The sequence below is a fragment of the Carettochelys insculpta genome, chromosome 3 (genome assembly GCF_033958435.1).
Source record: "Carettochelys insculpta isolate YL-2023 chromosome 3, ASM3395843v1, whole genome shotgun sequence".
In the NCBI taxonomy this organism is placed as follows: Eukaryota; Metazoa; Chordata; order Testudines; family Carettochelyidae; genus Carettochelys; species Carettochelys insculpta.
Window position 1 is genome coordinate 197,350,638 of NC_134139.1, and position 16,092 is coordinate 197,366,729.

General features: G+C 33.9%; 2 protein-coding genes across 7 annotated transcripts in view; one reads left to right on the forward strand and one right to left on the reverse strand.

Moving 5' to 3' along the window:
- RUNX2 (RUNX family transcription factor 2) overlaps window positions 1-13,602 on the reverse strand; it is a 217,227-nt gene extending 203,625 nt beyond the window's left edge. Inside the window, exon 1 of the mRNA XM_074991368.1 lies at window positions 13,530-13,602. Within this exon, the coding sequence (XP_074847469.1) occupies window positions 13,530-13,587 (58 nt within the window). The 5' untranslated portion in view covers window positions 13,588-13,602. The remainder of the gene's footprint in view (window positions 1-13,529) is intronic.
- Window positions 1-16,092, forward strand: part of SUPT3H (SPT3 homolog, SAGA and STAGA complex component) — a 485,878-nt gene that overhangs the window by 54,567 nt on the left and 415,219 nt on the right. The gene's annotated exons all lie outside the window — the stretch shown is intronic.

The following is a 16,092-nucleotide window of genomic DNA, read 5'->3' on the forward strand; positions in this document are numbered from 1 at the left end:
TTATCTCTTCCTCAGCAAATTGTGTTCATCTCTGTGTGGCAAGACCAAAATGGCCAACAGATGACTCTAAGTTAAAAACCAGCAGGAGATATTGGGCTTTAAGTTCACCTGAAATTGATTTATTTCCATTTTCTTGTAAACCTTCACCAAAAGAGAGAAGAAACTGGATGGTAACTCAATTACTACAGGATCAAGAAATGTTTTCTGTAGGCAAGTCAAATTGAAGATTGGTTGACGCCTACCTCCATGCAGTGAAGTGTTAATGATGAAGCCAGAGCCATATCACTTAGAAGAACGAAGATGGAAAAGGGGCATCGTTGGGAGACTGTTTTGCTGATAGTCATATCTGACTCAGTAAGGAAGAAGAAACCCTTGAGCCTATGGCTTTCACAGTTTAGTGGCAACATCATTAAACTAATTAGTCTTAGTCCCTAGGAAATGCTGGAACCATATCACAGTGATTAAGAACTGTTAACCTTGGAAGGCAATGTGGATTGTTCAGGAAAACACCCCTTTTTCCACCAACCATGGATATTTCCTCGTGAATCCATTGCCAAGAACAAGTATCACATCTTTTGGTGTTCCATCAAAAGGCTTTATGTACAGCTATATAAATGTCATATTCCACGTAACTCTGTAACTGTGTACTCTTAATCTGCACATCACTATTTTCATGTCTAATTGGATGTGGTTAAACCGTGGTAGTTTCTGGACATAAACAACACACATATGGCAGGCAAAGTTCACTAGCCTTCTTGAAAAGTTTATAGATGCTGTTAATAATAGTTAATCGAGCTGATTGACCTGCAGTTGGAAAGCTGAGACAACTACACTGTACCATAGTAAATACTTCATTAGGCACTTCTAGCAAGTACTCAGATTACTTTGCAAACCTTCGGAAATTGTCTCAGAATTCTCTGAGATTGGCAAGTGTTATCCTATTTCATTGCTGGGGAAACTGCAATATAGAGTTTGTGGTTTGAGGAAAGTCTTTGGTAGAGCAGTGAATAGAAGACAACTCTCCTTTCAGTCATGTGCTTGAACTCTTTATCTATCTTCCTTTTCTCCTACTTTGGAATCAGTGCTCTCCACAACAGTCATAATTACTGGTGTGGTTAAGAATACTGGTTAATGGCAAAAATTCTCTTTCTCCTTCTCCTTCCCCTCTTTTTTTTAAATAACTGAAAGCTCGAAAGAGGGCATACAGATATTTTTGTTCATTTTACTGCAGGAGCTCTTCTCAGAATTTGTTTTCTTAGTTCATTAGGAACCATGGTTGCACTTGCCCAAGATATATATAATTGGAATTATTATTTTGACATCTCAAGCATACAAGGTGAATTTGAAGATTCAAGAGTCCCCGAAGAAAGGAAAAAAAAGCAGCTTGCTTCTTTCTTTTTTTGGTACTTATATTGCACAAAATTAGTCTCCTAATGCCATACTAAAACCCATTTCTAGATTTTTGTATCTCTGCATCTTTCTATTCTTGGTTAGTGAAATTTGAGTTAGAAATTTTAAGGGTTCGCGATATTTTTCCCATAAATATTTTCTTGCTATGGTGAAATATTCATAGTCAAGGATGTTGCCGCTTTTATTTCTGGGGTAGTTTACAGAACTCGTCTCTGGCATTAAAATATGGAAGCAACTGTTTCAGTGGACAATCCCTAGTAGGCACGCTCTCTGATCAAGTTCTAATGGAGCTTATCTCTTTTGGGGTTGGAAATCTAAGTGGTTTACTATAAAATTGCTTCCAAATGCTGTGGATTAAGGCCTTTTCTACACTCAGGTGGTTTTGCTGGCATAGTGATGATATCAAAATAATCTAGCGTGGATGCAGTTATATTGTAGCGATATATAAAAGAGCTTACATCAGTGTAAGCACACTTATACTTTAGGAGTTCTGTTGGTAAACAATAGCACCTCCAACTGACTTAGCTGTGCTGGTAACACTTTTTAAACATAGAGCAGGCCCAAGTTTACAGTGTATCACATGTGAAAACAAACAGGTATTCTACACTGTAATGATAGCCTTGAAGAAGAGGGGGCTGAAAACAAACCCAAACTTAAATCAAGACACTGAGATGTAAGTGTAGTACTGGCCTGTAAGGAATGTGTTACTTCTTTTTCTAAACCATGGGTGACCCATTGGAATTCTTTGTTCATTAGTCTGACAAAGTTAATGAGTTCTAACCATCAGTTAATACATTATCCTCAAGATTTTTGAACAGATATCAACCTAAGAGTTTTCTTCTTTGAGGGGACTATTTCACAATTTACTCTTTCATGAAATTCACCAATTCTACTTACCACCTAGATACCTACAGACTTCGATTCAGCTAATGTGTGGACTAAGGGACACTGTCGTGAACCCTAAAGTCCCTGATCTACACCTGGAAACACAGTCGATCCTGATATGTCGAGTCTAGCTACACCAATAGTGTGGCCAGAATTGCTTATTTGAGATTGACTTTGATCTCTATTGTAGACCAGGTCCTACTGCACAGCATGACCAAAGATGACAGAATTGAGCTCTCTTTGAAAGTTAATCGATGCATGTGAGATTTGGGTAGTTGAGGGATAATTCCAAAGGTAGCAATAAATGACAATTTTTAGGACCTGATTTGTGTCTTCTGAGGGAATGGATTTTGGTTTAGGCAGTATGGAAGACTATACTTTGAAGTCCTCTCACTTAGTAATTGCTTAAAACAAGATTCACTTTAGTGACCACATTTCATTTGAATATTACTTGTTTCTTTATTGTTCTTAGCAAATAATTGTATTATGACTTATTTTGACATTTGTTTTATTGCGTTTAACTTTTCAAACGCAATTCGTGAGTAAAAGTTGTTTACTTTCTGAAAAACAAAGCATCCTGGGAATGCTTGTGTGGTTCATGATATCAAAAAAGTAGAATGTCAGTAAGTAGAACCTCCTCAAAGCTAAGTCCTAAATCAATTAATGATGAACCATTATTTCCTGAAGTTATTGTTCTGAAACATAAGTAAAATGAATCTTTGCTGTTGGAGGAATTTCAGATTGGCTACTTTTGGAATTCTTGAGAGACACAGACTTCTCTCTGTAAGCCCTCTGTAAATGACTAGTATATGCAGCTTAGTTTGTTCAATAAGGACTGTAAATTCTGAAAGATTTAACTCAACATGTTTGCAGGTAACATGATTGAGGTGTAATTTTAGTATGAAAGGAGTATTTAGAATCCAGGCTAACTTGTATCACCTCGCAAGTTTTTATTTCTTAAACAAAGGTAGGCTAGATGTTCTTAATTTTGGAATTTTAACTCTTAACTTATCCCACCAAACCAGAAAAATGCAAACTGACAAATATTTTAACTTGTGAATGCTTGTTAATCAATAGATCGACAGAAAAAATAATAGTGGGGAGGGAATGAGTGTATCTGGCTTAATTTTTTTAATAACTTCTCAGAGGTGTATCATATTATAAATGCATTAGAAATGTTTTGCTCTGAGGATATGTAGCATTCCTATAAAGGTTAAATCAATAAAAATGATTTGGCCACATTCCTAAGCATGGCTAGAACAGGTAGCCCGTTGTTTAAGGTACCCTTGAATTTCTGGATCAGATCATTATGGTACAGCAAAAGGGGCTTAGTCTAAAGGCTTCTTACTGTATTCAGACCTCTGTGTTTCTTCTAGAAGATATCATCAGCCTTAAAAATAGTCAGGTTTTCTGAGCTACTGAAAAATAAGAATTTTCAAAGTATTTATGTGTGTATGTCTCATATATTGTAGTGTGTGCTCTAAGTTTTAAAGGACTCTTTTGCAACAAGAAGGGTGAAGATACTTCAGTAATTGATAAGTACCAGGTATGTAAGGACAAAATGCAGCACAAATTGCCAGAGGAATCTTTTAAATCAATTCTGAGACAAATGAGAATCTTAACAATCTGTCCAACAATTATTAATTGATTTGAATTCTTATAATGTTATGCATACCTGATAATATGAAGCCATTAAATGATGTTTATTCAATACATCTGAGTAGTTCAGCCGGCAATCTTGGATTTTGATAGGAGTGAAATTTGGTAGTTTTCACATTTTAAAAGCTTTCATACTGAAGAGCTACTGTATTTTACTATTGTGAAGTAGAGTTATGTTTTATTTTGTGTATCTGTTGTGTCACTATGCCATTGAGACTTCTAATATAGATGTGATAAATATCAAATGATTTCAGGATCATGTCAGTGGCATTAGAGCACAGATTTTTATATATATTTTAAATTTCCTCTCTTCATACTTGAAGAATATTTTAGGTGTAAGTTCCTTTCTTTTTAAGGGTGAAATATGTTCATTTCTTAAATTTTAAAAAGCTTCATAAAATTAACGATGGGAAAATTCTGAGTATAGGGTAAAAACCACACTACTAGTAACTGGATTTTTATCTTTTAAGCAGTTTTTCTATAGTGAAAATTTGGTCAGCCAGTTATCTCATATCTGGCAATGCACATTTTTATCTGAATTGAAACATTCTATTTCATGTGTATGTATATGTAAGTTAGTTATATTAAGTTAATTCTATACATGTGCATTGCACATGTGCCTTAAAATTACTTGGAAAAGGAATATTATCCCTCGGCGTGCATAGCAAAATAAGACTATTTTACTTCAGTCCTGAGTATTGTACGTACATTTTATTTATGTAGAGATATAATGTACTGTTTAATACTAAATATACAGAAAATATTTTCTCTGTATCTAGACAAGTTTTGTTTAATAGTGTGAATTTTTTAAGATTTACACAAGAGTTTTGTCCTTTAAAATGTGTGTGTAGGCATTTATATATATACATGCACATACAGATGAAAATACTAGTTCATAACAGGGAAGGTTTGACTGAGTTAATCAGCATATAGAATAACATCAGACTGTGGACTTAAATACGTACTGTATTGCAAAATTAAAAAAATCATTCCAGATCTTGCCTGTGCACTGTTGCACTAAAATTCTATTTATTCTTGTTGCAGTTTGAAATTATTGTCTGTAAAGTGAGAAAAATACATGAGCTCTTGTTTGGTGTTAAATTCTATGATACTAACTTGACTGTGTGAATTATTTTGTTGTCTATATGCCACTGGATTTTCTTTGAATGCTGTTGGTTTCCTGTAATAAAACTTCAGTGAAAATATCAGCTTGTGTCTTTGAATTTTTTAATGTTTTTGTAGATTTTCAATTTATGCCTCATAAGCAGATGAAGAGGGGTACTGAATAACAACAACAATAACAATTCAGTGCCTAGTCTTGAATGTAGAAAGTTGGATGAGATTGTGGTGGAAAGGAAGTGAAGTGAAGTGAATGCCCTTCATGCATAAAATCCTTTTGGGAAAAGAGAACATTTTTACTAGTGTATATAAAGGTACACTGCCTATGTAAATAGTCACTGCTTTCTGGTCCTGTCAGTTTTAAATAAGTCGTTCATTGTTACAGCTTAGTTACTTCACATTTTAAAAGGATAGTTGGGTTAAATTTTTGATACTCTGGATAAAAAAAAATCAAAGAAGATAAATTCAGTTGGAAATTTTATTGATAGCCATTACCTATGGAAAGCAAAATTCATATATTATATTAGAACACACATATAATGCAAACTTATTAGAAGTGTTTCCATTACAAAGCTCCTTCTGTGCTTGTATACTGTACTTCAATGAATAACTTTAGCCTCATAAACTCTCATTAATAAGGTCTTTGCATGCTGTACTGTACAAAACCCTTTATATCCTAAAGTGATCCTGACTCATGTTTTCTAATATTTTCCTATTGAAGAATTAAGTATGTGAAATATGATATATACAGAGGGTAATTACAATTTATATACAGATACGCATTCAACATGATACAGTACGTTTCACTATTGTCTCAGAATAAACTGTTTTAGTGGGTTGTGTCTCAGAGAAGCCTCTGATCAGGTTTACATGTAAACTTCTGTTCAGCTACAGCTATGTTATTCTCTGTCAAAGCTGATACCCTTCCCCCCCAATAAGGCCAATACTGACATTAATGAAAATGCTGATATAGGAAATTCACATTTTAATAGCGGAAGAGAGCCTCATGTCAGAATAGAGTTCTGAAAAACGAAATACGGTGTGATGAATTTGTTCCATTACTTGTAGAAACAGTATATTGCAATTTGTTAAAAACACTAGCTATACGACAAAGAAGACAATCTTGATTTAAAAATAAAAAAAACTGCTCTTGCTTTATATTTAACTCTTGGTTGAGTTCACCTTGGCAAATTGTGACATCCACAAATGAAATTTCTGTTTTCTTATGTATTAGAAAAGGTGAAGGTTTTGAAACAGGCCCATTTCTTTACTTATACATTTTCCCAGAGCTAGTGCCAATTTCTTTTCAAATATTGTATTTGAACAATACTTACTATGATACTATCACTGTTATGTGTATTGTGCTATTAATAGACATTGCTCATTGCAAATACAAGATCCCTGCCTGAAAATCTTGCATTGGCATATGTCCTAATGTATTAGCTGAATAAGTTGTGCATTGCAAAGATTTATAAACAATGTTATAAAACTCAGACTATTAACAAACATGAGTCCCACCTTTGAATAGTTATAATGGCAGGCTTCTGGGTGATAATTTTATGTAATGAGATATTTTGCTTGGAGAAATACAGGTATTTAGATGTAGAGTTAGGAAAGCATAGCTATTAAAAAAACCAAACAGTATTTAATTGTATAGATGTATGTATGCATATTTGAATATAGAGTGGTAATATATTTCTTTTGAAAAAATTTGTCACCCTTTTTAGTACTACATAGACAAAATACTCTTTTTACTCTTTTTGTGCTTCTTATTTATACAGGTACTTTGAAAACATATGGCATCCACAAGTAAATGGATATGTGTGTGTACTATAGATACAAATACAAACAAAGATATCTATATATTGTTTCTCATAAAGAGTTTCTATTGTTAAATTATTACGTGGCAACCATGTTAATTGAGTTCATTTGGCAAAAAATTTATTAGTTCACCTGCTATAATAGCTGGTGGTAATAAATGAAAAATACAGCATTTTAGGCAACAACACTGGTTTGAGAAAGAACAGCGCTTGAGGAGGTATGCATCAGTATATATGCTCACACACACTGTTAATTTTCTCATTCATTTTTTGTAGTGATCGGGGCAAAGTTTTGTTCTGAACAACAACAACAACAAAAACAACAACAAAAAATTAGGAAACTGGCAGCCTCTGTCTTTCTGTCTTACTAAACCACAAAGTGGATTTAGATGTAAACTAGGTGACCAAAAGGAATAAGGGAAACAATAGTTTGGCACACTTGTGGTTCAGATACATTTAGAGGGGCTAACTATATCTGGTACCTGAGTTTTAACTTTTTTCTCTTAAAAAAAAAAATTAAATGATAATTTATTATCAGAAGCAACGATACCAATGAAATACAGTGTGTGAATAAAAAAATCACTGTCGAAGAGGTACTGTAACAAACCCTGTTGGATTGACTTCATGCCAAAAGTTCTTTGCCACAGGGTCTTTAGCTATAACATGTTAAAAGTTAAAACTATTGTTAATTCCAGGGCTGCCTGACTTTAATGAATGTAACATTTCTTGAAAACCAGACAGCAGAGGAAATAATGGTTTTAACCTTCACTGTTATAATAAAGGTTGTTTTATTAAAAAGAGATGAGAAAATACTCCTGAAATAAACTGCTGAAATATTGTAAATGTTATGAATAAAATGTCTAAAATTCTGAAGTACATGGTTATTTAAAGAAAAAAGAATAATGTACTTAAACGTACTGTTTTACAGTAATACAATCAAATATTTTTGGTAAATTAGAATATTTTAAAAAATATTGAATAAATCACTCAGTGATTTCATTGCTCCAATTTAAAATGATTTTAGCAGTCAGTGAATCAATATTAAACTACCCCCCCTCCCTGGAAATAAGTGTATACATTAAATAGGAAACTTATAGCTATATGAGGAAGGCTAGATCAGTACACTTCACATGCTAACAAGCAGAATTAAAAAGTACAGGAAACAGATGCATGAATAATAGACTTTTTATTGGAAGTGTTGAACTGTTTTATGATTCAGTAACTCAAGTTTAAAAGGGATTTTAGGTCCCTGTGCTCATCTTTAAAATATCTCTTTAGAGTGTGTTTTTCAACATGTTAAGTGGGATTTCTTTTATTTATTTGTAGATGAGAGCATGCTTCTGAAAGGAAAATTGGTCTTAAATTTAAATTTTATTAACTTAAAAACAAACACCAGAGAGTAATAGAGACCCCCCTCCCCCACAACACTATTCCCTATAATCCTATAGAGAGAAGTTTGAGACAGAGAGAGCGAGAGAGAGAGAGAGAGAGAGAGAGAGAAACTGTAAAAACTGATGCTATTGTACATAATATTAACAAAATGCAGTTGTTGGGGGTGGGTGGTGTAGAGGGTAGAAGTCTGCATTTTGTGTATGCCTGCTGTCCATGGATTAAAACTTGCGGTCAACTTGCAAGCCTGGCAAAATTTACAAGAAAAATCCTTTTCACGAAAATGTTATATTTCTTAATTTATTTTATGAGACTGAAATATACTCATCAACCAAATAGGAATCTGCTGGGTGTTTATCCCTCTTGGCTAGTTTAAATTAATCTTTATTTTTCATAAATACTATTGGACACTTACATTGCAGTTAAACGATGGGCAAATTTGGTATTTTTCAGTATTTCAAATTTAAACTTAAAATGCTTCAGGTTTTTGTTAAGTTTGCTTGTTATCTTGAGGTTCCCCATAATTAAAATATTTTCAACCCTAGAGAACATTGTGTCAGTTTAATGTAATTCTTAATAACTAAGCTGATTTAATTAGTTTTTAGAGACAGCTCCATCGCCTACAATACAGTGTTGAATTTTATGATGTACATAGTGTAAAACATTCACATGGCCTGATTTTCAGAGGTGACGAGCACCCACTGCTCCTCTTGACATTCATGGAAGCTGAAGTGGAGGTCTGTAGGTGCATCACACTGCTGTGATCTGATCAGCATGACTTATTTCTGCCCTGCCTTGTGTTCTTTAACTTCCACTGAAGTCTGTTGGACATAGGTGTGTTACATAATATATGATGTGTCATTAAACACATTTATAATGTAGCTTCTACTTGATGGTAGGAAGCAACTGCAGGGTATTGTTTCAACCCTCCTTGTATACCTGAAAGCATAAATGATTATGTCTCCATTACTGGTTTACATGCTTTTGAACGTATGCTAGCCTTATAAAGTACTAAACTGGATATTGTTTTGAAAGCTAATCAGACAGAAAAAAATGATGACATTTTTGTACCATTAAACACATTTTAAGGGTTACTGTTAATTAGACCACCATCAAGAAATCACATAGTCTGGGAGGACTTTCACTATTATTGTTATACTATTAATGTGGGGTGGCAAAGTCTTTAAATATTTCTGGTTGAATAGTTAATACAGCATGGAAGTTTGATATTTGTACAGTTTGTAAAAGAATTTGAGGTGTTACCTTATTTTGACTTGAGTTTTCAAGTATGCACTGGTGCATCATTAATCATAGGAAATGCAAAAATAAATAATATAGTCCCTTTGGATTTTTCATGTGAATACTTACCTTTTCCTTTTTTTGTATATACAGTTGAGGTATTTAGGTAACCCCTAACCTTCTGCTTCAACAAGGAGGTACAGTATAAAAATATTACCACAGTCTTCATATGAGCAGTTCTCTCTAAGAAAACCTCTAGATGAATATTTATTGAAAAAAGCAAAGTTGCAATACAGAATGACTTAGCTCGGCCTCAGTACTATATTTTAGACCACCAGTATGTAAAATTAAAAGCACATGGATTTTTGAATCACTAGAAAAAGTTTGTAATTGATTAGCACTGTATGAAAGTATTGAAGTAGAGTAAGGCTTGATTTGTGAATGGTTCTATTCAATAAAGATTAATCCTGTATGCTAGATTTTATCATTAGTACTTCTAATGAGTTTGGCTCTTTTTTTACCCCTTCGTTTATTTAACCCTCAGATAATTCAGTGTTCTGTTAACAACCTGGAACATTTCTATCTTAGTGAATTTTACATCAGCCTGGCTGATTGAACAATTCAGACTATCAGTGGTTAGTTCAAAGGATGTAATTAAATGAATAAATATATTTTGTTCCTTACCAATCATTTAAAAATATAGTGTGGTCATGTATATTTCATGTGTTTCATATGCTTTTAAACTGTAGTGTCAGGAATGCATTCTTCTTAATATGAATGAAAACAGCCATCTATTCTTGGTGTTTCTTGTTATACTTTATAGTCTGAGCACTTTCCATTATGTTTTAATATAAAAAGTGATGATTAAAATGGTTGGATTTGTATTTTTATGATTATGAAATCCAGAGATTGAATTTACAGATGTTTTCTTCTTTTAGTCTACAAAACTGTATACCTATCTGAATTTTTGTTTTGGATCCTTTCTTAATTGTCTCCTTCTCTATAAATGCAAAGTTAAATTGGTTACAAAGTATTAGAGCAGCTTATAATCAGTATCTGTGTTATTGAATAGTTTCATGATACCAAGTTGGTAACAAAAAGTTTCATTTCCAATTAGCACATTCATGTACCATGGTTAATTACAAAAAAAAAAAAAAAGAGCATTGGCTAAATTCTTGTCTGATTTACACTCTGGGCAACTTCACTGAAGCTAGTGAGGATGTACAGAACATACATCAGTACAGAATGTGTTTTGTGTTATGTATGACTGATACGGCATGTATTTCAGAAGTACTACATGAGCTGGAAGATCCTGTGTAAATCATGTCTATCGGATGTTTTTCCGCAATGTGGTGTTTATTGTCTGTGGAATTTATTCTGAGCAATGTATTGTTGCTGTACTTTAAACTGTAACTACAAAAATGTAACGGTCTTGACAAACTCAAAATTAAGAGTATTAAATATTAAAGATTCAGAGCAATAAGTATACAGTGGCAGAACCCAGTCCAAACTTGGATTTAGCTCTAAGGGTACATGTGATTTATAAAAACAGTTTCAATCCAGAACACAGTTTTTGGATAATTCAGAATTTGTTAGTTAAATAGCAATTATATTCATTTTGAAGTTACAGAAAGTCCATGGCATCAGGTAAAATAAACATTTGCACAGATACTCTTAAACTTATTGATAAGGTGAAGTGTGATGCATTCCATTTCCCTGGTCCTACCATCAGTTGTCATTAGTTTCACAGATCACTACTTAAGAAAAACCTCATCAAATTTAACAAGACCAATAGGAATATGTTAGAAAACACAAGGGGAGGAGACTGAATGCAGGACCTGACTATAATGAAGATGATAGTTGGAATACACATTTTAATGCAGAGTCACACTATTTTGTTAGTTTGGAAGCAATGATGAGTAATTTGGATCTTTAAGCATCTATTCTTATTTTCTAAAATTACATATAAACTCAGAGACATTCTGCTCTTAATTTAGAAATTTGCAGTTGTTGCAGTTTGTCTCAAAGGCCACATTTACTTGTTCAACTTTACAGATATATGCAGAATTTGGAAGCACGTTGCAACACTGTTCAGTAGTTTAAAGAATGACCAAAAGTAGATGAATTAAGCAGTCACCACTGCATGTTATAATAATTTTAGCCAACTAAATTTCTCCTAATCTCTTTTGGAAGTAAAAGCAAAAGAAAGTCTCTGTACATGTAAACTGTATTTCCTGTTGTAAACACTGGGATAATGTGGTCTGGCTACACTTCGGCTGTGCTTCATTAGGACAGCAGTTTTAGTAGCAATGCTGACTACCATTTAAAAGTCTGTTTTTTGTGTCTGTGCTTTACCTCACTGCTGTGCCTAGTAAACCTCAGTGTGACCGCTTGCAGACAACTAGCAATGAGGAGTAGCACTATGTAGTATATCACTGGCTTTTATGTCATACATGAAACAGTCACTCTGTTCCTTAAGTAGGAACTTTCTTCATGTTTGATTGTACTCATAGGCTTACAGTACATTCATGTGCTGAACTACTAGCCAGTTGAAACGTGTGAAGTAGGAGGGGTAAAGGGAACTCCAACCATCAGCTAGTTACAATATAAGCTTAATATAGGTGTATGGGCTGATAGTCTCCAGCATCCTTTTTTGTTCTTTAAAGTATGGGGGTGGGGTAGAGTGTAGGGGTCAGGTAAGAGTTTAGCTACAGTCCAATATTCTTTCAGCATGATGGACAGCATTAAGAAAATCTTGTAAGTTTTCAGTGCTTCTCTTGTGATGTTCTTTGACCTATTTCAGATAGTTTTCATGACCTGTGTCAATAAATGTTTCAGTGAAAATATCTTGCACGTATATCTGGTCACTGATCGTCTATCAACATGGTTTGGGATTTTGCAGTCCCTCTTTTAAATGAAACTCGGCTGTATTGTGTATTTTAAGGAATCAGGAAAAGATACTGAGTTTTAGTTAAGGGTCCTTATTATTGTACAGAATTAACTGTGTTTTATTGATTTTAAAAACAGGTCTGGGGTGCAAGTTTAAAATTAAAGTGATAGCAATATTGGTTTACTTATGTATATGCTCTTTGTGAACATGTATGTAAATATACACATGCATAATTATGATTTCATGAAGGCATTTTAAGGTCTATCCGCTGTTTTGAATATGCAAGCCAATATTTGGCAACATGCTTTTCTGCAGAGCTGCTATAAAAATGCTACTACAAATTAAACTGAATGTCACCCACATTTTTATATTTCATGTTGCTTTATTTTCACAGATGAATGTTTTTTATGGAAAAATGATCTCAACTAATTCATTACTGAAATGTGGTTAGAAAAACTTTTTGAGGAGCCTGATGCATTGTAATTCACGCTTTTCTGTGAAAGAGTGGAAAGGAACAGATTTGGGCGGATTAGCTGAGGTTAATGTCGACTACTTTGAAGTATAAACTAAATGAAATTCATTAGTTTATAAAACATCTAAGACAATGATAGGACATTTGTGTTGGAGAACTTGATAAATCCTGTATGTTTGCTAGTTGTCTTCAGATAGATGGAACTAGCAGTGTTAAGTCAGTAATTCATTTGTCTATTGTAAAGTTGCTTTAGCTCTATAAAATGTCACATTTTCTTCCCAGGTTCTTAACCTGGTGGATTGCTGCGATATTGTTGACTGTTCTCAGTTATTATTCAAATTTTGATAAGTTTTTTACCTTGTTCAGAGCTCCGTCTTAATGTGCTAAATGTATGGAACTGGAAACATTGCCTCACATAGGTGACAACACACCTGCTGTCAAATACTTGATTACAGAGCATAGCAACTTTGCTTTGCCAAGCTTGTCAGTTAACAAAATTAGTTCTTAAATCTACTTGCACTATACCTGTAGCCTCTCTTTTCACAATTAAATCCACGCATTGCATTTTAAACACCGTAAATACCATATAACAAGTTTTTGTTTTGATGACAATCGATGAACAGAGAATTAAATAAACAACACTTACCCCAAAAGAAATTTTGCTGACATGGTGTCACTGAGCTGAACAGACTGTTTGATGCCATAGTCCTTCTCTGCTTTCACACACAACTTGTGTCTTCTGGTGTAAATGCTGCTTGAAGCCTTAAACTGCAAATACAAACCATACCCAAACCTAGTTTTAGTATTACAGTGTGCCTGGAGTGCATAAACTCTGTTGTTTTCTGACAAAAAATTGCGTAGCACTGATAAACGTGAAAAGCAAGGAAACAAAACAAAATGAGAATGAGCAAATATTTGAAGGACCTACTATTACTGCATAGACTGTGGTTAGAGAGCACTTACTGACTTTGTTGGTCTCAGTGGCTGGTAGTGACCTGCGGAGATTAACCATTTAAAAACCAGAGGCTTCTTGCTATCCTCCTGGAGAAAGTTTGCACCGCACTTGTGGTTCTGTGGTTGTTTGTGAGGCGAATGAAGCATTCACATAATCCAAAAAAGCAAAAGCTTTAAAACTCCTTTTTTTTTGGAAGCACTGTTACTGGAGAGAGAGAATCATGTGGTTTGTGACATCACAGTCCTCAAAGTAAAGTGGGACTGCCTACCACTGTGGCTTTTCTTTCTCTCTCTCTCTCTCTCTTTTTTTTTTTTTTAATTTTATTTTGACAAAAGGCCTGTGGCAAGGCCCTTCCTGGCATCCAGAAGGATATAGCTTTTTAATTTTTGTGACTCATGAGGATTTGGAGAGAGTACAAAATGCTGAAAGAGCCCAAACTCCTGTACAGTTAAAGCATATGGACAGCAGAACTTTATCTGTAGTCTCTGTACAGGCTTCTCCACTCCCCTCCCCCTGCTTTTTTCACCCCCTTTCATTCTGTCTTTTGTTCATTATTGTGTCTGTGGAAATGTAAGCAAAATTGGCGCAAGTGACTGTGTGAAATTCTGAACAACAGTGATGATTTACAATAATTTACATCTTTGGATTGTATCACAATCTTGGGTCTGCTTCATATTTGCTGGGTGGCTGGATTCCTTCTGTTTTTCTTTTTCTTCTTGTCTTCCTATACTTGTGAATCTGTAACTCATTGTAAGAAATTTTACCTTTCCTAAGGTCTGGTAGCAGATTGCTTGTTGGGGCTGTGTTTTGTAGTGTAATTGGCTGTCATAGAAGCGTTAGTCTGGGGATTCCTTTACAAATCTTAAATCACGCCTGTCTTGCTTATGAACCTTGAGGGTTAGCTGGCAGCTTTATATAATAAAAATTATGTGCAATTATATATCAGCCTTGGCTTTTTTGCCTAATATGTCATTTGTATGTTATAATTACCTTTGAATACTATATTATAATTTATGCTTTTTGAATAAAAATATTTAAATGATTGAATATAGAAATTATTATATAGTATGGATTGTGCTAGTTCTGGAATTTTGATTGCTATAATCAATCACTTATTATTCTGGTGTTTCAAGGAATCAGTATCATCTCAGATTTTTTGAGGGATACTGTTAATAGTTTTATTTAGCAGAAAATGTTAGTGCTTACTTTGAAAATGAATCATAATTTTCATGCATACTGTGAGCTTAAACTCAATATATGCATATGTATAATCTATTTTATATGCTTAACAGACAAAACTTTTACTTAGTGTAATAGAAGCATTTACTATATCAGGACACTGTTACCGAAAGCAGTATTTTTTGTTTATAATAGAGACTTTGAAATAAATTGCAAAATGCTGTGTGTAGTAGGGAATGATGGGTTCAATAGTCTTGATTTGCTCACTCAGATTCAGAGCAAAATTGAAAACATCTTTAAGAAACTATCTAATTTTTGTTCGCTTTTGACGTGTCTTTGTGCCGAACTCATTTTCTTGTTAGCATGATTGTATCATATGAGCACTGTATTTTATAATTCCTTTTTCTTTTGGGTTGGGGGAAACAGAAGAATGGCAGAAAAGAAATACAGACCTTAAATTTTCTGAGCATTTTTCATCATTTATTTGTAAAACGTCTCATAAGCATGTCTTTGGCAGTTGGCTTCCCTCACTCCTTTTCCCTTTTATCTCCTCCCCTGCTTCTGCAATAAACAGTTGACTAGAATTTGTCTGAAACTAATTGGTTGATGGGTGGGCGGAGATCATGTTCTCTCAATTTTGTGTGGCTGTATGGAGTGCGGAGAGAGGAGATGGAAAAGGAGTAATTCAGTAAAACTATTATTTGTACATTTTACTTTTCTTTGGCAGATACTTATCAGAGAAACATAAAACCAATCCTGGTTCTGAATATCTTGAGAGAATGTGTATTGGAATGTACACTATATTGTCTTCAGTTCAACACTTCCCCTCTTCTGTAGAGGTTGCCAAATGTCTACAACTGTTCCTTAAAATGAGAACCCACTAAGCAATGAAAAACTGACGTATGTATTTTTTTAAAAAAAATGCAATCAGTACCAACTCCACACAACAAAATCCCACCTGTTTCTTTAACAATGGTTTTGTTGTATCCCTAAGTATAGATTTTTATTGTATGATAGTGTCATCACTGAGAAAGCAATTAGAGGCATAAAAATGATGAAGTAGAGCACTAATTTC